General features: G+C 42.2%; 4 protein-coding genes and 1 non-coding gene across 19 annotated transcripts in view; 2 read left to right on the plus strand and 3 right to left on the minus strand.

Annotated features, from left to right (window-relative positions):
• The window catches only part of LOC130538120 (proto-oncogene DBL), a 13761-nt gene extending 6074 nt beyond the window's left edge, over window positions 1-7687 (minus strand). For 7 of the 10 annotated variants that reach the window (XM_057055415.1, XM_057055412.1, XM_057055416.1 and 4 more), the window contains exons 1-8: window positions 7571-7663; window positions 6839-6901; window positions 1206-1340; window positions 1014-1130; window positions 779-928; window positions 566-690; window positions 376-490; window positions 176-295 (exon numbers count right to left, since the gene is read on the minus strand). In XM_057055415.1, coding sequence (XP_056911395.1) covers window positions 176-295; window positions 376-490; window positions 566-690; window positions 779-928; window positions 1014-1130; window positions 1206-1340; window positions 6839-6901; window positions 7571-7648 — 903 coding nt within the window. In that variant the 5' untranslated portion in view covers window positions 7649-7663. Of the gene's footprint in view, window positions 1-175; window positions 296-375; window positions 491-565; window positions 691-778; window positions 929-1013; window positions 1131-1205; window positions 1341-2309; window positions 2805-6838; window positions 6902-7570 lie in introns of those variants that run through there. The other 3 variants (XM_057055417.1, XM_057055414.1, XM_057055411.1) reach the window with 2 other exon arrangements.
• Window positions 5160-10531, plus strand: arr3a (arrestin 3a, retinal (X-arrestin)). 3 transcript variants are annotated; one of them, XM_057055455.1, is made up of 18 exons: window positions 5160-5245; window positions 6477-6508; window positions 7181-7211; window positions 7405-7465; window positions 7579-7623; window positions 7700-7890; window positions 7998-8057; window positions 8154-8230; window positions 8307-8442; window positions 8537-8621; window positions 9048-9120; window positions 9201-9338; window positions 9426-9509; window positions 9593-9616; window positions 9696-9745; window positions 9861-9880; window positions 10007-10038; window positions 10154-10531. In XM_057055455.1, the coding sequence occupies exons 2-16, from the start codon at window positions 6501-6503 to the stop codon at window positions 9863-9865; spliced, it is 1068 nt and encodes a 355-aa protein (XP_056911435.1). In that variant the 5' UTR covers window positions 5160-5245; window positions 6477-6500; the 3' UTR covers window positions 9866-9880; window positions 10007-10038; window positions 10154-10531. The 3 variants fall into 3 exon arrangements, with proteins under 3 accessions (XP_056911435.1, XP_056911433.1, XP_056911434.1); XM_057055454.1 differs by having other exon boundaries at window positions 5161-5245; window positions 9858-9880; XM_057055453.1 differs by lacking the exons at window positions 9861-9880; window positions 10007-10038; window positions 10154-10531 and having other exon boundaries at window positions 9696-9828.
• On the minus strand, window positions 9534-14028 carry LOC130538141 (15-hydroxyprostaglandin dehydrogenase [NAD(+)]-like). Of its 3 annotated transcripts, XR_008953776.1 has the most exons (10): window positions 13855-14028; window positions 13544-13667; window positions 12709-12815; window positions 11883-11979; window positions 11611-11687; window positions 11374-11531; window positions 11142-11265; window positions 10609-10653; window positions 10105-10167; window positions 9534-10010 (listed from the first exon to the last, which is right to left on the minus strand). XR_008953776.1 is itself a non-coding variant. In XM_057055467.1 (8 exons), the coding sequence occupies exons 1-7, from the start codon at window positions 13945-13947 to the stop codon at window positions 11148-11150; spliced, it is 774 nt and encodes a 257-aa protein (XP_056911447.1). In that variant the 5' UTR covers window positions 13948-14028; the 3' UTR covers window positions 10332-10653; window positions 11142-11147. The 3 variants fall into 3 exon arrangements, 1 of the variants encoding a protein (XP_056911447.1); XR_008953775.1 differs by having other exon boundaries at window positions 9534-10167; XM_057055467.1 differs by lacking the exons at window positions 9534-10010; window positions 10105-10167 and having other exon boundaries at window positions 10332-10653.
• A 3467-nt stretch (window positions 14029-17495) lies between these two features.
• trnad-guc (transfer RNA aspartic acid (anticodon GUC)) lies at window positions 17496-17567 on the plus strand. Its single transcript has one exon. It is a non-coding gene; the product is annotated as a tRNA-Asp (tRNA).
• A 3353-nt stretch (window positions 17568-20920) lies between these two features.
• timd4 (T cell immunoglobulin and mucin domain containing 4) lies at window positions 20921-23253 on the minus strand. Of its 2 annotated transcripts, none has more exons than XM_057053414.1 (8): window positions 23102-23253; window positions 22555-22733; window positions 22255-22417; window positions 21920-21985; window positions 21679-21755; window positions 21485-21596; window positions 21359-21389; window positions 20921-21148 (listed from the first exon to the last, which is right to left on the minus strand). In XM_057053414.1, the coding sequence occupies exons 1-8, from the start codon at window positions 23169-23171 to the stop codon at window positions 21064-21066; spliced, it is 783 nt and encodes a 260-aa protein (XP_056909394.1). In that variant the 5' UTR covers window positions 23172-23253; the 3' UTR covers window positions 20921-21063. The 2 variants fall into 2 exon arrangements, with proteins under 2 accessions (XP_056909394.1, XP_056909395.1); XM_057053415.1 differs by lacking the exon at window positions 23102-23253 and adding an exon at window positions 22869-23000.
• Window positions 23254-24934: the final 1681 nt, after the last annotated feature.

The following is a 24934-nucleotide window of genomic DNA, read 5'->3' on the forward strand; positions in this document are numbered from 1 at the left end:
AACAGACACACATCATCAGTCCAGAAGTCTTGGACTAAGGAATCAGATCGAATGACATAAAGATAAAAGCCACATCTGACACATGAGACACAAGGAGATATTTTCCACTCCTACACCTTTAGGGCAGGGTTAGGTTAGGATAGGTTAGGTTGGGGTTCCTGTCAACATTGCTCACCCGAGCTTGTGTGTCCAGCACCTCCAGATCTCTCAGCAGCTGCTCAGTCTGAACCACCGTGGAACCCACAAATCCAACGGCCCTTTCCTGGTCACTGAGTCTCTTCAGCACCTCCTCCATCTACTCGCACACACAGACAGGAGTTGGAGTGACAGCTGACCAGACATCATCCAAACCTCCAGCGCTTTCAGGAACCACACCTGCTGGAAACTAAGTTCATACTGCAGCAGCTGCAGGTATTGCTGCAGCTTTAGGTGGTGTTTCTCAAAGAAGCCATCAAACGCCTCCTCCATGTCTCTGAGCTGGCCCAGGAGCCTGGACCAGGCACACAACACAGATGTTGACCCAAGCTGTTGCTGGTAAGACAGGACCTTTGATTACAGTTAGCACCTCTGAACAGTGTCCATGTCTCCTCCGATGTCTTGCTCCTCCTCCACATCCCTCTTCGACGCTTTGACAGTTTCCAGGTTTGTCAGCAACAGGCGACCTTCTTTCAGCACTTTACGGATATCGTCCTGAGATGCCACAAAAACCTGTCACTGTCACTTTTGTACCATTGTTAAGAGCCTAAAGTGGGAGGGATGGAGAGGAGGTGGGACAGACCTTCATTTGTCGGTATCTGTGGGTGTGCGAGTGCAACAGGAACTCAATGGTGCTGGCTTCATCTGGAAGTTCTGTATCAGAGAGCTCTGAGCCAAAGCCCTGCAGCACCTGAGCGATCTCCTTCACTGTCACTGCAAAGGTCTCAATGGCCTGCAGGCGAATCATTAAATAAATGACAGAGAGGTTTCAGCACATTGAACTGGGGCTACAGCGGAGGAGGCTGTCATGGAGCTACCGTGCGAAGGACGATCCAGTCACTCTGGCAATACTCCACTTTTGCTGTGAAGTCTGACGCCAGGTGGTTTTCATCGATGTATCGCAGCAGCTCGCCCACCGAACGCAGCATCACCACCTGCAAAAAGCAGATGCACCAATGAATTTGGATTTTTGAAATCCAAAGGCAACTGTTTTAAGTCATTTTTCCTACAGGCATCTTCAGGAGGAAGTCATCTTGGCTGAAGCGAAAGCCCAGGTCGGTGCTGGAGGAGGGACTGGGGGTGGTGCTGGACAGGCCAGTGGGACGAAGCACCAAAATCAGATGCAGATTGCCCGGAAATGAGGTCTGAAAGGACAAAAAGTAAGTAGATTATCACATCATTGACTTCAGCAATTGATAAACTGTCGTTTTTTTGTTCAAAAACATTATTATGTACATCATTTAACCAATATGTTGGTACAGAGAGTATTCACACAGGTGTTGATGGGGGCGGAGCCTTGACTTTGACCTTTCAGCGCGTGCCAGAGTCGCTTCCAGGTCACATGTTCACAACATTTACGTTCGGTGAAAAAGGCCTAAACAACCCAGGGTTCAATGTAGCCAAGGGTATTATACAAATGCCAAAAAAACTTGGTGGATTTTTCTGGCCTGATTCAAGATGTAAAAAATGTCCCAATCACAGAAGCATCAAACTGCTGTCCGGCTTGATTTCAACCACCTGACTCAAACTGTCGGGTCAAGGAGGAGAGCAGCAGCCAACAGGAACGTTTGTTTCAGTAATCTCAACATAGTTTTAGACAGTGAAAGCGGCAGCACACCTTTCTTCTCTTGTATTCACTTTTTCTGACGTTTTACTGCAACATCGGGTTAAATGCAATGTAACAACAACAGACCTCGTCCTAAATCATCATGTTTGACATAAATCTTTTTCTCAAACTCTCTTCTCCTCAATGTCATCCGGTGGAATCTGACAGTTCCGCCATAGTGAACAGAAGCGTGCACACTTCCCCGCATCAAGTCGATGGAAATGCCCAATCTGTTATATAAAACTGCACAAGTTGAAAGTCTTCAACAGACTGCAATGCTTAATCAGCTCCCCGCTGTCCTACACCGCGTACAACCCCACACAACGCAGACAAATGTCGGCCTGCCCCGAACAGACACCGCATCGAAACCCAGAGGAGGGTTCTGCTGCGCTGCTGAACACAACCTCCGTGCCGCAGTGCTAAACTCTGGGATGCTCCGCGAACATCCCCGTTTCTGCTGCAGCATCACCGCCCCGCTTGCAGCCTCCCACCTCCCCGCGGAGCTTACCGCGGCCCGGCGCAGGCGGGGGAACCCCCGCAGCGGATTGGCCTCGGCCATGGCTCTCAGTGCGTCCAAGTCCCGTGTTGTCCGCGGAAGTCTGCAGCGGGACGCGTCGGTGTACGGAGACGAGCAGCCGCAGAGGAGGCACCGTAACCTGCACTGCGGTGTCCGAACGGGATGGCTAAGTGCGCAGACCAGCAGACACGCTCCTGCTCCGGAGCAGGAGGATGAAGATGACCGAAAAAGACCTCACCTGACATTAATGTCAGCACAAGTTGTCAGGGCGCAAACAAATATGAGAAACCTTTACTGAAATCGACCTCTGATCAAAAAACAAATTATTTTCCTGCACGACCATAAAAACTTGTCAACAAAATGAGATCTAAAAAAAGAGACTCGTTTTCCTGTTTTTGTTCGTTCATAGCAGAGGAAGATGCACTTTTCATGGACAACAGGGAAATTAAGGAAAAGGGCTTGAGAGAAGAACAGTGGGTACTTTTCTGTTGCCTCCAGTAGGTGACGCTATAAATCAAGATTAAGACCAAACACTGCATCGCTTGATCGCAACCTAATTAAAATATGTTATTGGACTACAGGAACCCTCCTATCTTGCTTTCTTTGTGTGACTGTGTGGATTATTTGGATCAAATTTAGGTTATGATGGAGAATAATTAAGATCAAAAACCTAATTTCCTTGTGTTTTAATCTCAAACCACAGAAAAACATGAATCATGTCAAATGTAAGTTCAAATTCCAACCCCTTACTAATAAATGTGAAATATTTGACAACTAAAAAGATGACTCAGTTGAAAGACACCATTTGATGATGGATGACATTGACTAGATGTCTTTGCTACTGGTGTGACTGGTTTTAATGGGGTGGAGCAGAGAGCTCCTCCTGAATGTCAATGCTTCAGAGAACTAGACCAACTTTTCTGATAACACCTGAGTTGACAAATATTCCAAAGTCAGCCAACGTCCTGTAAATATAGGAAGACTGTATTTAAAATATAGGTTGCCTACTTGAATGAACAATCTCCTCTGGATGCTTTATTGGTGAATTGAACACTTGCAAAGCTGATAAAGCTTTCACATAACACTTCAGCATCAACTCTTGGCTGTGCTTTGATGGGCCTGAGCGTTAAAGCTGGGCTAAGTCGCAGACAGTACGACGGTGACCTTTGTGTTGTGGGGCATCCAGATGGCCCAGAGGTCAGTCTGCAGTTATTGAGTAGCTTCCAAATGTTCATGGTAAATCCTTCATCATCAACAAAAACCCAAATGAAGCCTCTTGATTGCATTTAGCAACAAAAATGCATAGAATCCATCTGACCTATTCTGTCTTCTTCAAACATTGATTTGTTCCTATAATGAAGTTGACATGAGCTCGTTATAGTGACCCTGCCAGAGGATTTGTGGTGTCTCAAAGGTCAAAAGGGAATCATTCTGAAAATCCTGCTTAATCTTGGTCATGTTCCTGGATATGGGACCTTCCTCCTTCCACCAGTGCTCCCATCACAAGCACAGTGATGCTCGTGGAATCCCTTAATCTGCCCAGATTAGACGGACGGGAATAATGATCTAAAAATATTGTGTACCTGTTGCCTTTTATATACATTCCTTCTTTCAATTGGAATAAGTTAAACTGGGTGAAAAAACTTCAGGTGATCAGTTTAGTTGAAATTGATGAGTTGATGCAATAAAAAGTCTAAATGTAAGGAAATCATGTTGTGCTATACATACACACATATACAGATGTCTTAATGGTAGCCAATCCAAGTCAACTTTGTGCCATCAAAACCAGTCAGAAACCCAAATGCATCCCTCCCATCAGGCTAGAAATCATCCTTCCCAGTCAAAACCAGTGCAGTTTGTCTTAGTTTAATGGAAATAAATGCAAAAAACAGAAACTTTCCTTCAATTTAATAGAATAAATGAGTGATACATGAGTGAATTTAAGTGATACAAACTGAGTATTTCCATAAAAAAAACCCAACCATCTTTGGATTTTGAGGTCAGGGTTTTTGATATCAAGAATTTAAGCCGTAAATTAAATATATTTTTGGGGAAACTGGTAAAATTTTGGAATTCAGCTCGGTCAAGATTATCTTTACTACTAAATTGTGTTTAACCCCCCCCCCCCCCCCAAAAAAAACCCTTTTTATTCCACACTTTGTGACGCAGCGTTGAACTATGTTGATTTGGTGGCATAAAGACGGAGTCCTGAACCAGTAACAATAGTGGGCGGAGCCTGTCCCTCACCTGTACTAGACGCGCCCACATTAATGTTCACTAAATGATCATCGCAACAGATGTATTAAAGTATTCTATCTTGGTAATTCGAATACTCTAAAGCCACATTAGATGCTTATAAGTGCATCAGCCCGTGTGTTAACAGTTGTACACGCAGTGAGCTAAAAAATAGCAGCCAATTATATCTATTATTAAAACCAAGTCATCCAACTAATTACATCATGTGACTCTCTCTGACCATCCTAACAAATTAAAAATAAAATAAAAAACAAACTAACACTTGACTGACTCTGTTTTAGACATTCAGAGAGGACAAAATAAAGAAATATAGGACAACTTTATCTAAGAAATGGCTGTTATTGAGTTTGATGCTGAGACCGAATGAAGGCAGCAAATGCATTCTACAAAGACAACTATAATAAATGGCTCCATTAGTTTGCCTTGATGGATTTGTGTAGACATACAGAGGATTACCAGCCTTTTACTGCAGTATGAGTGGTAGTTGGTATTATTACACCCTTTGTAATCCAAAAAAAGATGCCCACTGATTGTTTAACGGGATTATCAAACCAGCCACAGCGACAATACTGAAGCTGGTTACAGGCTGCGGGTATAAAAAGGGAGATCAACAGTCACTGGACACATTGGCAAGTTTACCCACTCGTGCGTGTCCAGAAGACTTAGAAGAGGTAAGAGATCCACATCTTCATACTGATGGATGCTTATTGAAATTATCCAAACATTAATGTTGCTGCTGATGAGAAGCTGCGATGCAGTCTTTTGTAGGTCTGAAGAGAAGTCATAGAAATAATAACAAATTACAAGCATTTGATCAGGTGGAACCAGCCAAAAAAGTGGTTTAAAAAGCTGGATTAATGATGCTTAAAACTGATCACACTGCAAAAGATGGAAAGCGTGAGAATCAAATGATTAATGGTGGATCGGGGCATCTCACAATAATGTTTAGATGCGCCTCTGGTGAGATGCAATAGCGTGTGCAGCTGGGCGTCATGACTAAATGGCAAAAAATGTACATGTGCTCCAATATTTACATGTCTTGAACATAAAATTGTGCTGAGGTTGTTGCTGTATCAGAAGAGCCATTCACCTCATTAAAAACCCGCTGTCTCGTGGCTGTATGGGTGTTTACAGTAAGGGTAAAGAACCATTTAGGCAGGATGGAGAAACGCAAAGGGTGTGAAAGTTTCTGTAGACTAACCAAAACACCTGGAAACATCATTAAACTCAGATCCACTCGAGAGGAAAGGTTGACGTTTTACCTCCATCCTCTGCTCACAGATGAAACGATGCTACGGGAGTTGCTTCGGTAACGTGACACTTTTAAAAGTGTCAACCTCTACACTTCATGGAGAATCACCTTAATGGCACTTACATACAGTAGCCCTCAGTCTGGTGATGTAGATTCCACATGAGAAAACCTCACATCAATCCTCACATTAAATTTCCTGCGATAATCTTATTACGGATCTATAGAAAGAAACTGCAAGGACTTATAGTTCCTCAGAAAGGAACAGTACTCTGAATTTAAGAATAGGCTATATCCATTTAACTCTCTTTTAATAGCATTGGTACTGCTGCTATATTTGAGAGGAATACACCATGACAGAAGCGTGTGTGTCTGTGTTTGTGTGTGAGAGAGAGAGAGAAAGAGAGAGAGAGAAGGAGAGGGATAGAGTCTGATCTAGACTTTGCTGGTATGGTAACAGATGAGCTCCACTGGATAAAGAATGCTTCTGATGTAATCTTATCACAAAGGATTAACCTTATGAACCTTTACAAAAAAAGGAAAGAAAGAACAATCCGGCTGAGCCAACAGTTAGTGAAGCCTCTTGGTTTTAATAACTGACAGTGAGGCAGCCACCCCAGCTAATATCTCCTCTCTGTTGTTATGTCCCACAGCAGAAGTCCTGATCGTCTCTCAAAATGGCCAAGTAAGTTTCTCTTTTTTGATTTCTATGAGTGAAATTCCAAATGTTCTGGACTTCCACCCCAAATAATTGATGCTGAGTTTTGTCCTGCACTGCAGAAGAGATTTTTAACAACAATAAGTCGAAAACTGGTTTGGCTGTACTTTGGGGCACCCCAGTGATGCAGAACTTGATTGGGATCATCCAACACCTAAAAGTGACAACTTTTAATGTAGTTATGCAAAGTTTGTCAGGGCTTAGACAGCTGGCAAATCAAATTTGATCTCAACCACTAATGAATACTAATCGAGGTAATGAGCAGTTTGGGAAAGCTGCCATTTGTGGCTTCCTCACCTGGGTCAGCCTCTCAATCCAGGCACAATGAGGTAAAGCTGCTCCACACTTAGCTGTTCCTAACTGGATAACAAGACATAAGGGATTACTTGTCCTTCTGTTGCCCACAAAGAAACCATTTTATCCGCACAGGAGATTAATGATTATTTCAGCTGGTTTATCCAGGCAGAAGTGTTGCTCCTGGACACCTCTCCTCATTAAGAAGTCTCTTCTGTTGGCACTACAAAGTTCATATATTTAGCTCTTTTATGTAGATGTAGTTTTATATGGATAAATCAGGATAAATGTTATACATATAAACAGTTTTTCAAGATAATATATTTTTTTCAATTTTCCCAACAGGGTGTTCAAAAAGACCAGTGGAAACGGAGGGGTGAGTGGATGCTTCTTCATTACAGATGCATTGAAGTTCCACTGCTCCCATCACCTTTAGTCAGACAGCAGAGCTACTTGGATTATTCTTAAATGTTAGCAGGAAATACAGAACTATAAATTGCATGTAATAATAAAGAAAAAGAGCTGAATGAAAGAGGTGAAATGCTGCCTTCCTTCTCTTGTCCCAACAGCTGACCCTCTACCTGGGGAAGAGGGACTACGTGGACAATGTGAATGTTGTGGACAAAGTTGGTGCGTTCCTTTATCAGCGCTTGTGGCTGCACAAAAAGAATGTTAACTAAATTTAGATAACTAGGAAACTAGATATAGACTAAACACAGATACTATCTTATCTACCTTTACAGACGGTGTTGTAAAGTTGGACCCAAAGGATTTTGGAGACAGAAAAGGTAACGTCTTTCCGAGCTGAAGCATGTGGTGATACTAGCCGCCAGCGGGAAATAATGGGTTTGTGTTATCTGTCAGTGTTCGTGCAGCTGGCATGTGCCTTCCGTTATGGTAGCGATGACCTGGATGTGATGGGCCTATGCTTCAGGAAGGATATCTGGTTGGAATGCTTCCAGCTCTACCCCGAGAGCCACAAGCCCAGCATGAGCACCATGCACGAAACCCTGCTGAAGAAGGCCGGAGACAACGCATATGCCTTCACCTTTGATGTACGATCATGAGATTTGGTTTTGAGATACTAAAGCATCAAGGCTGCAGCTGACATCAGCCAAATGTGGGTTTTGTTTGATTGATTGATGATATTCTTGGACTCTAGATTCCCACCAACCTGCCATGCTCAGTTTCCCTGCAGCCTGGACCTGATGACAAGGGAAAGGTGAACTTCATTCCCATCATTCATCTCGCTGCATCCCATAAATTTACTGGTAGTTGTCCTGGATTATTCTTTAAGGTTCTGATGCTTTAATTTCAGGCGTGCGGGGTGGACTTTGAGGTCAAAACTTACCTTGCCATGGAAAAAAGCAACCCTGATGAGAAGATTGAGAAGAAGTGAGTGTTTGCTAATCCACCAGATCTTGTTAATCACCCATCTCTTCTCACTTCCCCTTGCATGTTTGCTCTGCAGGGACACTGCTCGCCTTATCATTCGCAAAATCCAGTACGCCCCTACTCAGGTGGGCGCAGGACCCAAGGCTGAAATATGCAAAAACTTCATGATGTCCGATAAGCCCGTCCAAATGGAAGCTTCACTGGAAAAAGATGTACGATACCCAAATGAAAATGTGCTTGTTTTCCCCAGGTTTTCCATATATTGGCTACTTTAACTGACTTCGACTGTCCTGTCCTGTTTTCTAGCTCTATTTCCATGGCGAGGCAATCCCAATCAAAATCAAAGTAAAAAATGAAAGCAACAAAACAGTCAAGAAGTTCAAAATCACTGGTGAGCATCTCTAAGGGTGTCTACTTGTACTGCACATCTTGATCAAGATTCAAGATGTGCTTTATTCATCCCCGTAGGGAAATTGAATTGTAGTAGCAGCCTAATGTGGATTAATATAACTGTAGTGTAGGTTTTGTATTTACAAAGTATAGAAATAGAATAAATAAATACAAATAAGATTAGAACATTATAAGCATATATACAGCATATATTATAAGCATATATATTAATATATACATAATATAATATATACATATTATAAGTATATATACATATAGAATAAAATAGAAATAAAATTACAACATAGACATTAAACAATTATTATTGATCTAGGGGTGGATTGTGAATTTGGAAACCTAACCAGCATCACAGCTCACAAATATCTTTGAGTTTTATGACTCCGTATGAATTTCTCTGCTCTCACAGTTGACCAAACTACGGACATCGTGCTGTACTGTGCAGATAAATACACCAAGACCGTTTTGAACAAAGAGTTTGGGTGAGTGCCCTGAAAAACCATCAAATCCTCAAGTTGGACAGAAGACTAATATGTTTCTGTTGGTGTTTTGTTTTCTACAGAGAGACAGTGGAGTCCAACGGCACCTTTGAGAGCACCCTGTCCATCACACCCATGCTGAGTGACAACAAAGAGAAAAGGGGGCTGGCGCTGGATGGACGGCTGAAGGATGAGGACACCAACCTCGCCTCCACCACCATGTAGGCCTGACGTGCAATTTAGGCAGAGCTCACAATATGAAATATGTCACATTCAACCTCGTAAACTGTCATTTCTCTGCTCAACAGGCTGAGACAGGGAGTAGAAAAAGAGGTGTTGGGAATTCTTGTTTCTTACAAGATTAAAATTAATCTAATCGTGGCTGGAGGGGGGTAAGTTTCAGCTCAGAATGAGGATTTTCTTTTTTTTTTCTCAATAAGTTTAATAAACAACTTGTGTTGTGGTTTCATTGTAGGCTTCTGGGTGGTCTCACTGCAAGGTGAGCAGGGTTATAGGTACTCATTTCAGAACCAAGTGGGTTTAACGTTTTCTTATTGTTTGGTTTCTTACTCCTATAGTGACGTCACAGTGGAACTGCCGCTGATGCTCATGCACCCCAAACCTGACGGTAATGTCTGGACATTTTAATGATTTAAAAAGTTGTGATCTACATTTGACTTTTTTGAAAATAAATAAATTTACATTTTCTCATTTTACTTCGACCTTCTTTCGGATCCTAGCAGAGTAAAACCTGCCCATCAGTGTAAGTAGAAAACCACCAGTTTTCATCCCATAATTTCTGTAAAGTTGACATTAGAAGTTAGTTGGAGCCCCATTCTCACCTTCAAGCAACTTTTTTGTGACCTTAAACTCTTGTACATTTCTCCAGCATCCTATCGATAAAACATCCCCTTAGTCAAGGTCAGTGGTCTCAGTCAAGGGAAAATGAAATCTTGCGTGATCTTTTATACTTGTGTTACTAAAAACCAGGATAAGTTTCATCACGCTTCATAACTGTGCAACATCCTGTTTGCAGAGAGCGAAGCAGCCCTGAGGTTGAGAAGAAAGAGGAAGGAAGAGAGGAAAGGTTGTGATACCACACATAAAGTAACGTAACAGGTGTATTAACACAGAAGAACTAAGCCACTGACGAGAATTACCTTTATGTTACCCCAAGGATAATCATACGGTATCAACTATAATAATACAAACTCTACAAACTATAATGTAGAGAGTATTTGTAAATGTGTATAGAACCCAGAAATGTAGGGAATACAGGTTTCTGCTTCATATTAGAAGCTGAAATTTCTATAAACCATTGTGCTTTGGATGACAGTGAAACATTCTGTGAACGCTAACGCATTATGTCTGATAACCTGTAACAGAATAAAATACTTGGGAAAAAAAAAACATGTGACGCTGCTTCTTGGATTCCCTTTTCCTCTTTAAGATTCATACGCGTTAGTCAGGTAGAAGTTAAACTTTACACACATTTTGATGTTTTATCAAGAAATGATTCAGTGTCAGGTGATCCGGTGTACAGTGATCCCTCGCTATATCGCGGTTCATCTTTCGCGGCTTCGCTGCTTCGCGGATTTTTTTTTTTTTTTTTTTTACAGTGCCTCTGAATCCTGATTGGCTCAGGGGCTTTACTGTTGTCTAGAAATAAAATATTGACGCTGTACGCCAACAACTGCCTATAACAATGTTCTTCTCTCGGAGAAAGACTCCTGCGCCTTCCGTAGAAACAGACGCTACAGCGGAGCGGAGTCAGGACAAAGAGGCACAGCTGGGACCGTGAAATACGCGAGTGACAATGTTTCCAATCTTGTACAGTATTACTATATTAAAATTATTGTTTTAAACAAAGTTTGGTCTTTAAAACAGGTTTTGATGTTTGGTTTCATTCTACTGTTCAGTATTGCATTGTAAAATAATTAAAAAAAATAAAGTTGCTACTTCGCGGATTTCACTTTTCACGTGTTACTTTTGGAACGTAACTCCCGCGATAAACGAGGGATCACTGTATATCAGCATAACACGGGGAATTCCATGTAGCTTGTTCCATCTGGAAGCACAATGAGAGCCTCCCCATCCTTTGTCTCATCCGTCACCAGCTCCAAGAAGCTCTCAGCCACCTGAGTCACACTGAAAAAAAGAGGATTCATCATTAAAATGTGCAAATGCATTCGGAAAAATAAATGTTACTACACAAAAAACTGCAGAAATCAAAGCAGTAAAGCCACTCTGACTCACGTTAGCACTTTAAACTTGTCGACCAACTTCAGGGTTTCATCAGCCAAGTTGGAAAATTGCCCAAGTCTTTTTGGAATGTTGATAAACAGATCTGTTTGCACAAACCCGGGACAAAGAGCATTGAACCGGATGCCGTAGCCAGACGCCTTAGATGCAAGCTATGGAAATAAACACAAACACAAAGAGTAAAACTCTAAATTCTAAGTTTACTGAGAAAATGGCACCATGAGTTCTCACCGACATGGCCCGGGTAAAGCCCACCACCCCGTGTTTGGTGGCGGTATAAACCGGACAGCTGAGCAATGGGATCAGGCCTGTAGGATGTAGGGTAGTACTTCTCAGTTTAAAAGATTAATGCTTTGATTCTTAATTGCCATTATCTTGAAAGGGCAACAACTGAATTCTTATTAACAAAGTTAAATCTACTGTCACAAACAGGACAAAAGGAACTTCAGCTTGTGCCCTCAGCGTTGTTTTTAAATGACTATGTTACAGTGCATTCTGGGTACCTGCCATAGAAGCTGTATTCACAATGACTCCGCCCCTTCCTCCATTCAGCTTGTTCATATACTCAAGAGCCAGATAGGTAACCCTGAACAGAGCAACCTACATGGACAATCAGCATCTTGGCATTGATTTTCCATAATAAACATCATGCAGTGAATCAGTAATTCTATGAAACCTTGGTGGACTATGCTCACTTGTAACTGAAGATTATCGTATTTTCCGGACTATAAGTCGCACTTTTTTCATAGTTTGTCAGGGGGTGCGACTTGTACTCCGGAGCGACTTAAATAAATACATTATTACAGAATTTCACATGTTCGTTATTTTCACACTGACAACCACAAGAGGGCGTTCTAGGCGCGTGTACCTGAGGAACGAGTTCCTTTAGCGACGCAGAAGAAGAAGCGGTGCCTCGTCTATGGAGTGAGACTTGATTGTTTGGTAAACTTGCTCGGATGTTCTTTATGCTATAGTTAACTGAATAACTGTTAATATGTTACGTTAACAAAGCAGACACGTACTCAGTTCGTTGTTGGTCATGTAGTTGAATTTGTTACGTTAGCATACCGTAACATTATTGCTAATCCATGCTAATTGCCTTTCAAGATGAAATGTATGTTCTTGGTCTCGGATTTTATCAAATAAATTTTCCCCCAAAATGAGACTTATATATCTATTTTTCTTCTTTATGCATTTTTTGGCTGGAGCGACTTAAACTCCGGAGTGACATATAGTCCAGAAAATACGGTATTTAAAGACATGTTAATGAATAATATGTGTTAAACAGTAATCTGATCTTGTGACTTACACACTAACCCAGCTTCTCACCATGTTTATGGAGACAGTTTTCTCCCATTCTCCCTCATTTAAAATGCCTGCATTGTTGCACAGGATGTCGATTCCGCCAAACGCTTCTGTGGTTTTCTTTAGGGCGGCTTGATAATTGATAACAGGAAAAAATGGTTCAAATTTCCCCAGCAGTCTCTAAATCCTGTTTGCAGAACTTTGTTCCACTGTGATGATTAAACTCTCAGGACCTGATCCACTAACCGGATGAACTGCGGATTGACTCGGGCGATGACAGATAGTGAAGCTTCAACAGATCTGAACTATCAGAACTCAAGACAGTGTTGTCTGTGAAGGTTCTCATTCATCCAGATCAGGCTAAATCTGGTAGTTGAATCCTAGCAACTGGACTGTTGAAGTTTCTTGAAGACATTTTACCTGTCAGCCAAGAGGCTTCATCAGTTCTAGCTGACTGTTGGGGAGTTCCAGCTACTTGTACTCTTGAGGAGTTGGTTGGTCCGCCCCTCATTATGCAGGTCGTTCAAACTCCCACACAATGGGGGTCGTTAGTAGCCATGTGTGAATGGCCTCTTCCCTTCCTGGGGCGAAGGGGTGGAGCAACCAACAACCAGGTGACTGAAGCTCTAAAGGTGTTAATGGCTCCTGAAGATTACAAGTATCCGGAACTCGCAAACAGTCAGCTAGAACTGTTGAAGCCTCTTAGATGAGAGGTGAAATGTTTTCAAGAAACTCCAGAAGTCCAGTTGCTAGAATTCAACTGGCAGAAAAACTCACAATAGTATTGAAACTTGGCTATCTTAGTGGATCAGGCCCTTGGGATTCTAAATGCTGCCATGTGACTGGCTGTGTCCATTACCTTTGATTTGTTGCTCTGATTCTACATCACATTTGAAAAAGAAAGTCTTTTCAGATCCATACTCTTTGTGGAGGGCTTCCTGGAAATTCTCTCCAGCGGTGTTGTTGACATCCAGGAGGACCACCTGTGCAAGTTTCATATTGATAAGTTAGCAAAAAATATGACTCATATAATTTTTATATAATTTAGAATATCAGGAATTAATACAAAAGTGTGAAGCATAAGTCTGTATGAAAGAAATAATTATTTTGTACCTGTACACCCCTCCCCCCCTCTTATTTAAGACGTGTTTAACAAGAGTTAAATCTTACCTTTGCACCATTCTGCAGGAGTATTCGTGTCATTGCATTTCCTAACCCCATTGCAGCTCCTGTCACAACTGCGACTTTTCCAATTAACGCCATTTCAGAAGTCCGGGAGTTGATAACTCGACTGTTGACTTCGGATCCGATCTAAACGAGCACTTATTCTTCTTCTCTGATTGACGGCTGTCAACAACATAAAACCACAACACCGCCATCTACCGGACAAAGTGTGGATCAGTAACAAAAACCAAGAAGACGGGAAAAAAAGCCTCGTGCATCAACCCTGTTTACTTCAACTACCTAATAGATAGTAGTGTGTTATATTTCCATTTCAAGTTTTACAGTGAAACATAGTTTTGCTTTCAGACTCTCTGTTTTGTTTATTCCCCTCTTTCTTGTAACCAACCAGTACATGTTAGGTAGCTTCCATTTTATTACAGTGTGTACATGTTCCATTTGTTGTCTGTTATGGTGGTTGTGGACAATTGGAACAGTTTTTGGGAAACCCTGGTCTGATTATCGCACCTACTTCTCTCATTTCTAGTAACTTGGCAGATTTTATTAGACCCAAAATGACCTGACAAACCAGGGTCCAGACCAGGATGCAGAGTCTTATTCCATGGAAGCCTCATCCACCAACAATAACATATTTAACACTATAGAGGTAGTATCTGTTCCATGGTTAAAAGTTCACCAAGCACAGAGCAGGGGAGCGATCAATCACCATAATCTTATTAAAATTAATACCAAAGCACAAATAGAAGAAACTAAGAGCACAATTAAATGTGGACTGTTGAATATTAGATCTATTTTGTGTAAATCCCTGTTAGTGGATCATCACATTAATTTATTCTGTCTTACTGAGACCTGGCTTTAGTAGTAGGAGGAGTATTTTAGCTTAAAAGAATCTACTCCTCCTACCCATCTTAACTATAATATTCCTCTTGTTACTGGTTGACAAGGGGGAGTGGCAGCAATCACTCCAAGTTATTAGTTAATCCTAGACTCAAACATGGCTCCAGTTCAGTTGAAAGCTTGACTCTTGGCATCACCCATCTGAACCGGAGGACAGAAAAGCCACTTTTGTTTGTAGTTGTATATCGTCCCCCTGCTGGGCTACATTCAGAGTTCCTGTCTGAGTTCTCTGACTTCTTATCTGATCTTGAATAACCATGTAGATGTTGTAAATGACAGATTTTGGCCGGCTCCACATGAAGGCATGGACGAGTGGACTGCAGTTGGACTGTGTGTTTGCTTAAAATGACATCCAAAAAGCAAATAGAATCCTGGATTGTGCTATCAACATATTCCTCTGCTGTTTGGATAACTTTCTTTTTTCTGCTAAGCTCAATATGCCCAAGAAAAAGGGACACTCTAACCTTTTATCCAGCCAGATGGAGTCGGCACATGTTAGTTACAAAGGTACTGGACTATGGCCATCTCTGCTAGCTGGGCCAACACCACTGCTACCTAGGCCTGTGTGGCAGAGCAGATTGTCCATCACTTAAACAGCAGTTCCCCCTCCCTCCATGCCATGGAGTTTCGTTTCAGATCCAACCATTCCACCGAAATGGCTATGTGCCTCTTTGTTGAGAAAATAAAACTTTCTCTCGATAAGGGTGGAATTGTAGAGTTGGTGTTCTTAGATCTTAGGAAAGCTTTCAACACAGTAAATCACTCTGTTCTTCTTAACAAGCTCTCAAACTTTACCCACAACGCGGTGAACTGGATTGAATCATATCTGCATGATCGAACACAGTCTGTATTAGTTAACAACTACAGATCTGACTTTCTTAGGCTAACTTCTGCAGGCCCCCAGGGATCAATACCAGGCCCTCTCCTATTTAGTCTTTACATCAATGATTTGCCCATTGTTTGTCCTGAAGCTGAATGCTTAATTTATGCAGACGACACAGTTTTCTTTGTTTATGGTTGCTCCAAAAACACTCTTGCAGTTACACTCTCCAAAACAATGTCATTTGTCACAACTTGGCTGCAGGAGTGCTGTCCACAGCTAAACATTTCTAAAACTGTAGTCATGTATTTTAGTAAAACCAAATAGAGTTTCATCTGACCCTGACATACACTTTAATGGATAAAAAATAGTGTCAGCCAATATAAATATCTAGGACTAATAATAGATTCACAGCTTTCCTTTAAAGCCCATATTGACAAATTATGTAAAAATATCAAGTTGAATCTTATAAATTTTAATGCAATTCGAAATGAAATGTCAACCGAAGTCACAACAATGTACTTTCATTCTATGATTCTTAGTCACTTCATCTATTGCCTAACTAGTTGGTCATAGGCTGATCAGAGTGTAAGAAAATTTGGTAGTTTTGTACAAGCAAGCAATTAAGGTTATGGATAAGAAACCTAGGCACTATCATCACTGTACAATTTTTAAAAAATACAGTCTTTTGAACTGGGACAGTCTTTGCACTTACAGATTGCAGATTATTTTCTTTGCAGATTTAAATTTGATTTATATAGTACTGCATCATTTGGCTCTAGATCTTCTGGCAGAGTTCATCAGCCAAAGAAAGATCTCTGATTGTGTCAGAGGTGACTGTTTCATGTGCAGGAGCACTTTCAGAAAGTCAGCTTGGTCAGTGAGGAGCGCTAGTGAGTGGAACTCAGTACCTGAGCAGGTTAAACTGCTCACAACATACAAGGCCTTCACCAAAAAATTGAAAATGTGGCTTATCATCAACAATATCTGCCAACACTGATATACAGGCCTGTTGCAATATTTTGAAATTGTGATAAAGCAATATTTCTTGATGTCTTAATTGTATAGTGAGTGTTTGAATTTGTATCTTGTATTGTGTTGTGTGGGTATTGTATGTGCTCCCTTTGTCAGTTTGTTGTGAGTATGTCGTTTCTTGTATTGGTGCCGCGTTGGGTGTCTAACCATGTTTTCCCCTTGTAAATGTAGTTTACGTATTGCCTTTAACATCATGGCCAGGGGACTGTAGATGAAAACTAGCCTTCTGGCTAATTGTTATTTTCTTAATCATGTGAAATCATGTGTTTTATGAAATTGTACTGTCCCCTTTTAAATAAACAAAGATCAAGATCAGGACAGCTTGAGAAATGGCTTCATCTCAATACTTGAGTCAGTTGGTTTGTTTCAACAGTTAAATCAACCAAGTCATAGCTTCAACCACACCCTTGATCTAGTTCTGACTTATGGTGTTGAGGTAGAACATGTGTCAGTGTTCCCTCAGAACCCACTCCTGTCAGATCATTCTTTGATCACTTTGACATTTAAGATTAAGGATTCTTCTATGTTCAGAACACAGTCTTACTATAGCAGATGTCTTTCAGATAATGCTGTAGCTGTTTAAGGAAGTGATCCCTGTGCTGATCCCAGGACCACCGTGTGCTTCTCCAGGGATCAATCATTATAATCTTAGCCCTGCAGAGTTCAACTCTGTTGCTGAAGGTGCAGCAGCCTCACTGAGAATCACGCCTGATTCTGTTGCCCCCCTGAAAAAGAAAATAGTAATTCAGAGGAGGTGTGCTCCCTGGTATAAGGACCCTCAAGCAGAAAGGCTAGAAAGGAAATGGCATTCTTGTAAAAGACCATTAATACCAATTTGACATCAGGTATTCTTGGTTTCCTTAAGTGGCTCAAGATCTCCTCGTTAGTATAGTGGTGAGTATCCCCGCCTGTCACGCGGGAGACCGGGGTTCGATTCCCCGACGGGGAGTGAATTTGCATTTTCCCCCTGCTCTCTCTAAAAAGAATACCTTTATTGGGACCATGTTCTCTGTTTTCATCAGCTCCACTACTAAAGGATTGTTAAAAGGATTTTAAAGGATAGTTCATGCACAGTTATATAATTCTGACAACAGGTTATGTCGCCACATAGCGGTACATTCCGCTAAAATAACCGTCAAAATATCATCTCATATCAGATGACTGCGTGCTGTAAAGCACTAAGAACAGCGGCCAGAGCAGTGGTAAATCAGCAGCAGTTGTTGACACTACGCTTAACAGATGAACTACAGTTGTGTGGCAGCATGGAGTTCGTGCCATGCCCACCTTAATTGTTGGTGTTCCAACCTTGCGCTGTCCTGCGCCGCCCCTGTCTACCTCTGAGAGGTATCAATGTGTGTGTGAGTGAACTGCACCTCTAGGATTAGGATCCATTTTATTTGATTTAATGTTTTGTTTGTGGGGAATTTGGGGTTGACTCGTGATGTTTCATTATTTACTGTGTGGGTTACTTTGCATGTCCTTTCGGTTTGACTAAGTGAGTTCTCTGTTGTATGGGTTACTTGCATGTTTATTCGGGTTTGATTAATTGTTTTATTTGTGTGCCGTGTGGGTTATTTTTGTATGTTTATTTGAGTTTCATTAATTCGTAATTGGTTAATGTGGATCCCACCCTGTGTGGTGTGGGTGTTTTTAGGATAAATATTGTAAATTTGAATTTAATATCTGTACGTTTGAGTGTGTGTGAATGGGTGCGTGTATGTATTTTAGTGATTATTGTTGGAAGATATTTGGAAATAAAAGCATTAATCTTGTACATTGGACCAGTCTCTTCCCCTCACTAGTAAGGACTTTGATGATCATTCTCGTTGTTGGGGCAAGGATCATTGATGTGTAGGGAGTCGTACCGACTCTTAGGGGAAATTTAAATTGGAAGTATAATATATATACTTAGCCCCTTCGGGGGTGCGCCACAGTTGGGACAAAGGACTTAATACAGGTTTCCACATCCTTTCCCCTCCTGGAAGAAGGATTTTCCTTTTGATACCACTTGGAATCTCGGCATCTCACCAAATGGGTACGCGTTGGAAGGTGTAACTTGCTGGAAGAAGTTGAAAACATCCATCCATCCATCCATCCATCCTCTACCGCTTATCCGGGGTCGGGTTGCGGGGGCAGCAGCCTTAGGAGAGAAGCCCAGACTTCCCTCTCCCCAGCTACCTCCTCCAGCTCATCCGGAGGGATCCCCAGGCGTTACCAGGCCAGTCGGGAGACATAGTCTCTCCAACGTGTCCTGGGTCTCCCCGGGGGTCTCCTACCGGAGGGACATGCCCTGAACACCTCACCAGGGAGGCGTCCAGGGGGCATCCTGACTAGATGCCCAAGCCACCCCATCTGGCTCCTCTCAACGCGGAAGAGCAGCGACTCTACTCCGAGCTCCTCCCGGATGGCAGAGCTTCTCACCCTATCTCTAAGGGAGAGCCCAGCCACCCTACGGAGGAAGCTCATTTCAGCCGCTTGTACCCGTGATCTTGTTCTTTCGGTCATTACCCAAAGCTCATGACCATAGGTGAGGGTAGGAACGAAGATCGACCGGTAAATCGAGAGCTTCGCCTTTCGGCTCAGCTCTCTCTTCACCACAACGGACCGGTGCAGAGTCCGCATTACTGCGGATGCCACACCGATCCGCCTGTCAATCTCCCGCTCCATTCTTCCCTCACTCGTGAACAAGACCCCGAGGTACTTAAACTCCTCCACTTGGGGCAGGATCTCCTCCTTTACCCGGAGAAGGCACTCCACCTTTTTCCGGTCGAGAACCATGGCCTCGGATTTGGAGGTGCTGATTCTCATCCCAGCCGCTTCACATGCGGCGGCGAACCGATCCAGTGATAGTTGGAGGTCACGGGCCGATGACGCCAACAGGACCACATCATCCGCAAAAAGCAGAGACCCGTTGAAAACATATCTAAGTTGAAAACATATCTAAGTAAACTATTTTAGAGGAAAATGTGGTCAGTGTAATGTTCTTGCTTATTAATATAACTCGGTGAGGAATATTTGTAGCAGCTAGCTAGAAGCTTCCGCATGTCACCATAATCTATCCAACGGTTTTATTCTGCCACCTACCAGTGACACATATGTTAGTCGCTACAAACGCAAACGAGACATTCAGCCTTGACCGATTTATATTAAAGACAACAGTTTAACTGTTCAACAAACTCAAAAACAGAACAGACTGTTTATAGACATTTAAATGTATCTGGTTGTTTACATAGATAAAATTACAGCTGATAATCGGTGGTTCACATTTCTATAAACATTCCATGAAATGAAGTTTCAGACATGGCTTTGGACCACAGAACAGACAATTTATTATCTGTCTTACCTCGGATGTTGTTGCTGTCATAAAGTAAACTGAATAATCTGTATTATTTTGTACACAGCCTGGCTTTAACAGAGCCAGTGGTTCATAGAACAGCTCTTTGATAAACAGGGATGAAGAGAATTGTGTTTGCTTTTTTCTATATGTTTCTGTTACAGTTAGTTTAGAAGTTAGGGATAGTATAATCTTTAGCAAGAGTAAAAATGATAAAGTCAGTTGACCCCTCCTAGCAAGTGTAGTAAAGAAAAGTAGTCAGTTGACCCTCCCTTGACATGACTGTTGTTTAGATAATTGTAATCAGGAGAGACAGTCGGACTGGAAGTGTTAAACAGCCATCGTAAAACCGGACAGCATAGTTTAGTGGTAAGTTCCTCTGCAAGAAGAATGTGAACTTTGATCTGGCTGTCTGGGAAACAACGGAGAACAAGAACTGTCAGCATCCAACGGAACTGGAAGAAGACGAGGTCATCCAATCAGAAGACAACATCGGACTGGTTTAGCATCAATAATTTGCCTGTGTTTCTATAAAGGACTGGGTCAAGGCATAGTTAGGTTGTCAGACTTCATGCCCTGACATTTGACTGTTGTTGTAGGGTTATGAACTGGCCCAGAGCTCCTTAATATTTGTCTCTTGAATTGGTTCTATTTGCTAAATACATTTTGAAATTGGCATTTTCTTCTTGAAGTCTTCATTTAGAGAACACGCGGATCGGCAGTGACACGTGAGAATATTGCGATCCAACAGGGATTATAGAATAATATTCTATATGGAATGGAACAAACTGAGAGGACCATCTTTCCTCCCAAATAAATGCCACATATGCGGTCATTAAAATAATTTGAATTGAGCTGTAACTGGTGATCTGTCCAAGGTGTCTCTAACCTGGTGAGTGCTCCAACTGCCACCTCGGTTAGAAATAAGCTGCTCTTAGTAGAAAATGATGGAAATAATAACTGCATGGTTATGAATGTTGCTGCCTTTAATTTGTTTGTTATTTTTTGTATCAATGCAACAACACAATATCTTCCATTTGAGGTGTCATTGGTTTATTGAATTGAGTTTTCTTCAAATTAAATATTTTGCTTGACATTCTTCTTGTCTGCCTCAGTCCAGAGTGTAGATGTTCTCTTGGACAGGCCTCCTCATCCTGATCTCATAGATGATGTGAGGGGGTTCTTCAGAGGACAAACTGTTGAGAAAATATTGAAACAGATGACGACAAATGTGTCATAATGTTCACATTATCCCCTGTGACCACTGTGGTATCATGCCACGGTCAGTTTATGTTTTGTTTAGAACTTCCAGTCTCCTTTTCTGGTCTGGGACTGTGCTTGAGCAACTCGTGTTGCTAGACCTTCCCACAATGATCTGGCACTACATCAGAAATGATGGCACTCACCAGCTGCTCTTAAGGACTCTGCGTATCCCACCTGAAGAACAAAAAATATACCATTAACCATTAACAACATGTATCAGAGCCCAAATAAATCCACATACACCTCAAACAGCAAATGTTATGACGTACGCTTGAGTGCCAGAAGAAGAACTACTACGGCCAACAGCAGCAACAAGGTGAGGGAGAGGGAGAGGATGGGGACGTTGATCTGAAAAGAGAGGGAGGGTAGAGAGTCCTCTACCTGGCATGGACAGAGAGAGACGTCACAGGTCAGTGACCTGGAGGTCAGTGATCCATACTGAGGATGGATTGTAGTGACTCACAGAGATAACATCAGAGCGTAGCAGGGTGGAGTTTTTGAGAAGGTCCAAGTGAGATGACAACAGGGATCTCCAATTCACTACCACAAAAAACAAGCAACACACACCGAATCAGATGGACCAGTCAGGACAGCAGGTTTACAAATTAGGATCACCCACAGAGGAGCAAGGTTCTGTAAGAGGGCCCAGCTTGCAAACTGGTGGAACCAGAAGCGAGTTCTTGTAGCCTATAACAGAGTCTCACCTGTGGAGGTCGACGGCTCTGTGACTGTGCTGGGGGGAGTTGTTGGAGTTGAAACAGTGATCGGAGCTGTAACAAAAGTACACTATCGATGACAAATCGTCAACCAGCACAGGATTAACATTTTCAAATGTTGTTGCCCTTTTGGACTGAAACAAGAATATATTTAGCTTTGAAATACTTTTTATTCCTATGTTTATTAGTGTTTCTTGTGCTATGGGCAGTCCCCGCTGCAGCCCCAACTTCTTCCTGAAGCAAACAACAACTGCAGATCTCCTATGTACCCTCACACCGGAGGTTCTCAATCCTTTGACGCTATATTTTAAAGATTCACTCACCTTTGACCACTCTCAAGTTCATGATCACCTTCTTGTCATTGAAGACCCCATCGATGTCCACCCTGCAGCAGTACAGACCACTGTCTGTCCGCCTCACATTTAGGATATCCAGATCCATCTGGCCATCCAGGATATCCCCCGTTAGCCGGTACCGGTCTGCCACCTGCAGGACCAGAGTCATCATTTAGGGTCAGAATTTAATGTTCTTGTATCTTGTAATGTTCTACAGTTCATATGCAGTCATCAAGCTGCCAACCAGGATGGCTGGTTTAATGGGGAATGCCCCGATATTCTGCTGACCTTAGAGATAACGCCTTGCTCGTCTGTCTGAGCCAAGATGTTGTTGCACCAGAAAGTACCACAGGTCCGACCCCAGCAGGCCCGACTCAGACCGAAACGTTTCACAGAATACTGACATGAAAGAGAGGCCACGCCACCTTCTACCACTTTAAAACAGCAAACAGACACCAAATGTCCCCCTGCAGCACAGAGACACCACTGAAAAATCCAGATAATCTTGAGGTTTGCACCAATTTAACATTTGCTTGGCATGCAAGAAATTATTATTGTTAAAAGAAATGAATATAGGGTTTTAAATATAAAATTATCAATACTTGCAGACATGAGACTCTTCTCTGCCAATTGCAACAGAAAATCCAGTAATATTTATTTAACCAATGAAACTGAAAATCATTCTGAGAAGATTAATGTCTGAGACGTCAGCATCTATGCCGAGCAGCAGTCGCACTGACCGATGATGCGTCCTGTGAGGCTGCTGCGTTCTTTTGTCAGTCGCGTCTGCTGTGATGTCAGAGGTCTGCTGTGATGTCAGTCGCTTGTGTCTCACCTGACAGGACGAAGAGGGCGACGATGGCGGTCTGAAGCGTTGCGTGGCGCTGAGGCAGGATGATGGCCATCCCGTAACTGTGTATCTCTCCTCTTTGTTCAGCTGAGCGACGACACTGTGAGGGAACTCTGTGTTTGAGTGTTGGGGGGACACACAGGCTGTCACTGTGTGTGTTTGTGTGTGACATAGCCATGAAGTCTCCATTCATTCTGCAGCACCGCTAAGGGCTGAATATATTTTTCTCTTTCAACGCACCAATCTAGTTAGGCTGATTATTAATGTTACTTCAGTAAATAACCGTACATACGCAGGCTATGTTATAATGCAAAGTTCTGTTTTCTGTTTATGTTGCATTTATGTAGTCTTTACTCTCCTCCCTATATCTTTGTCGTCTAGGCAGGTGTAGATTTGTGAGACAAATGTGTTTGCATGGTTTAAAGTTGTGCAGAGTGAGTCCAAATTTGAACATTTAGTTGAACTTTATTTAAATATTATCTGTTACAATCAAGCTTGGAAAGACAGAGCCAGCCCCTTTAGCAGGCAACAGGATTGATCAGCCTCCTCATTAAGACAAATCAAAATCACTTAATCATTTAGTACACCTGTACCTAAGACTTCCAAAAAGTCAGCCATCCGCAGCGCTTATTTAAAAAGCCCCTAAGATCTGAGTAACCAAGCGGAATGTGTGGGCTGCTTAATGAAGACATTAAAAACAAACAAAAGATTTTTTAAATCTATAATGACGCCAAATGGTGACGCTAAAATCAAATCAAATGTATTTTGTACAAGTTAAAAGATGCAGACGCTGGATTTTGGACCAACTTCAGTTGGGAAAGCGGCATCTGGAGAAAGTTAAAATCGAGTAGATTAAGGTAATATAGACGAGCAATGATTTGAATCTCAGAGTATTATTCAGGGAATGAATTCTACAGGACGGAAGCCTAGTTTTCTTCTTCTCCGTTTTCTTCTTCTGCTTCGGTATTTGCGCCTCGCCCTCTTTCCTCCACACCCTGATCAGGTTCCTCCCGAGCTTCTTGGTATTCAGGCCAGAACTGCTGAACAATCCTCAGAGCTGAGGGACGGTCAAAAACCTCAGGTTCAATTTTACAACTGGCCGGGCTGCTGATGGTGAGGCTGTCTCTTAATTTTTCACTGTCAAAGGTCAACACCTAAAAAGAGCAGCAGCAGAAGCAACAGCAGCAACAGCAATGAGAAATTAGATTGAAACTGATGATTGATGGTCAAAAATAAAATGCTAGTAAAAAGTACAATCCTGAAATTACTGAGACAACACATTTAATTTAATACAGCGCAAGTGGATTGGTTTTAGAACTGGTCTGGGGTGTGTGTCTGCGTGTGTGTATGTGCGTGTCTGTGTGTGTTTTGTCTTCTTGTAAATTTTAGAGAGACAAAAATTCTGAGGAAAAAAGAACAAGATGTCCCCAGATAAATGACCAGTTTACATGTGGATAACCAGCTACAGCTCAGAAAAGAGTGCTCACTCAGGTTTTACCTCATCGCCCAAATGGAACGCGAGGGTGATGTTATCCCAAACAAAATACTGAGGGAACCATTTCCAAGGTTCTGCTGTCATCTTGTTTTCAATATCGTCCCTCATCAAGCAGTACCTGGCCATAAATATATGAGTCATACCCAGACACCACCAACACCATCCTCACCCTCCGTCACCCATTTTTTTTGTTATAAACTAGTTAATTGGGTTTACACTTACAGTAGATAGGGGCACTGACCTATGAGTGTCACACATGGCTTCAGCCTTCCAGATCATGTGATCCGTCTCCTTGTACCCGCAGACAGAACTCGTGTCATCAG

Source organism: Takifugu flavidus, chromosome 14 (assembly GCF_003711565.1).
Source record: "Takifugu flavidus isolate HTHZ2018 chromosome 14, ASM371156v2, whole genome shotgun sequence".
Classification (NCBI taxonomy): Eukaryota; Metazoa; Chordata; class Actinopteri; order Tetraodontiformes; family Tetraodontidae; genus Takifugu; species Takifugu flavidus.

Coding starts and splice junctions, on each gene's coding strand:
- arr3a (XM_057055453.1), top strand. Junction 8,231..8,306: donor GATGAGAAGATTGAGAAGAA/GTGAGTGTTTGC, acceptor TTTGCTCTGCAG/GGACACTGCTCGCCTTATCA. Junction 8,622..9,047: donor CAAGAAGTTCAAAATCACTG/GTGAGCATCTCT, acceptor CTGCTCTCACAG/TTGACCAAACTACGGACATC.
- LOC130538141 (XM_057055467.1), bottom strand. CDS start 13,947: ATGGCGTTAATTGGAAAAGTCGCAGTTGTGACAGGAGCTGCAATGGGG. Junction 13,668..13,854: donor TCCTGCAGAATGGTGCAAAG/GTAAGATTTAAC, acceptor AAACTTGCACAG/GTGGTCCTCCTGGATGTCAA. Junction 11,688..11,882: donor GAATACAGCTTCTATGGCAG/GTACCCAGAATG, acceptor TACATCCTACAG/GCCTGATCCCATTGCTCAGC.
- timd4 (XM_057053414.1), bottom strand. CDS start 23,171: ATGGCCATCATCCTGCCTCAGCGCCACGCAACGCTTCAGACCGCCATC. Junction 21,986..22,254: donor GAACTTGAGAGTGGTCAAAG/GTGAGTGAATCT, acceptor CTTTTGTTACAG/CTCCGATCACTGTTTCAACT. Junction 21,390..21,484: donor TCTTCTTCTGGCACTCAAGC/GTACGTCATAAC, acceptor TTTGTTCTTCAG/GTGGGATACGCAGAGTCCTT.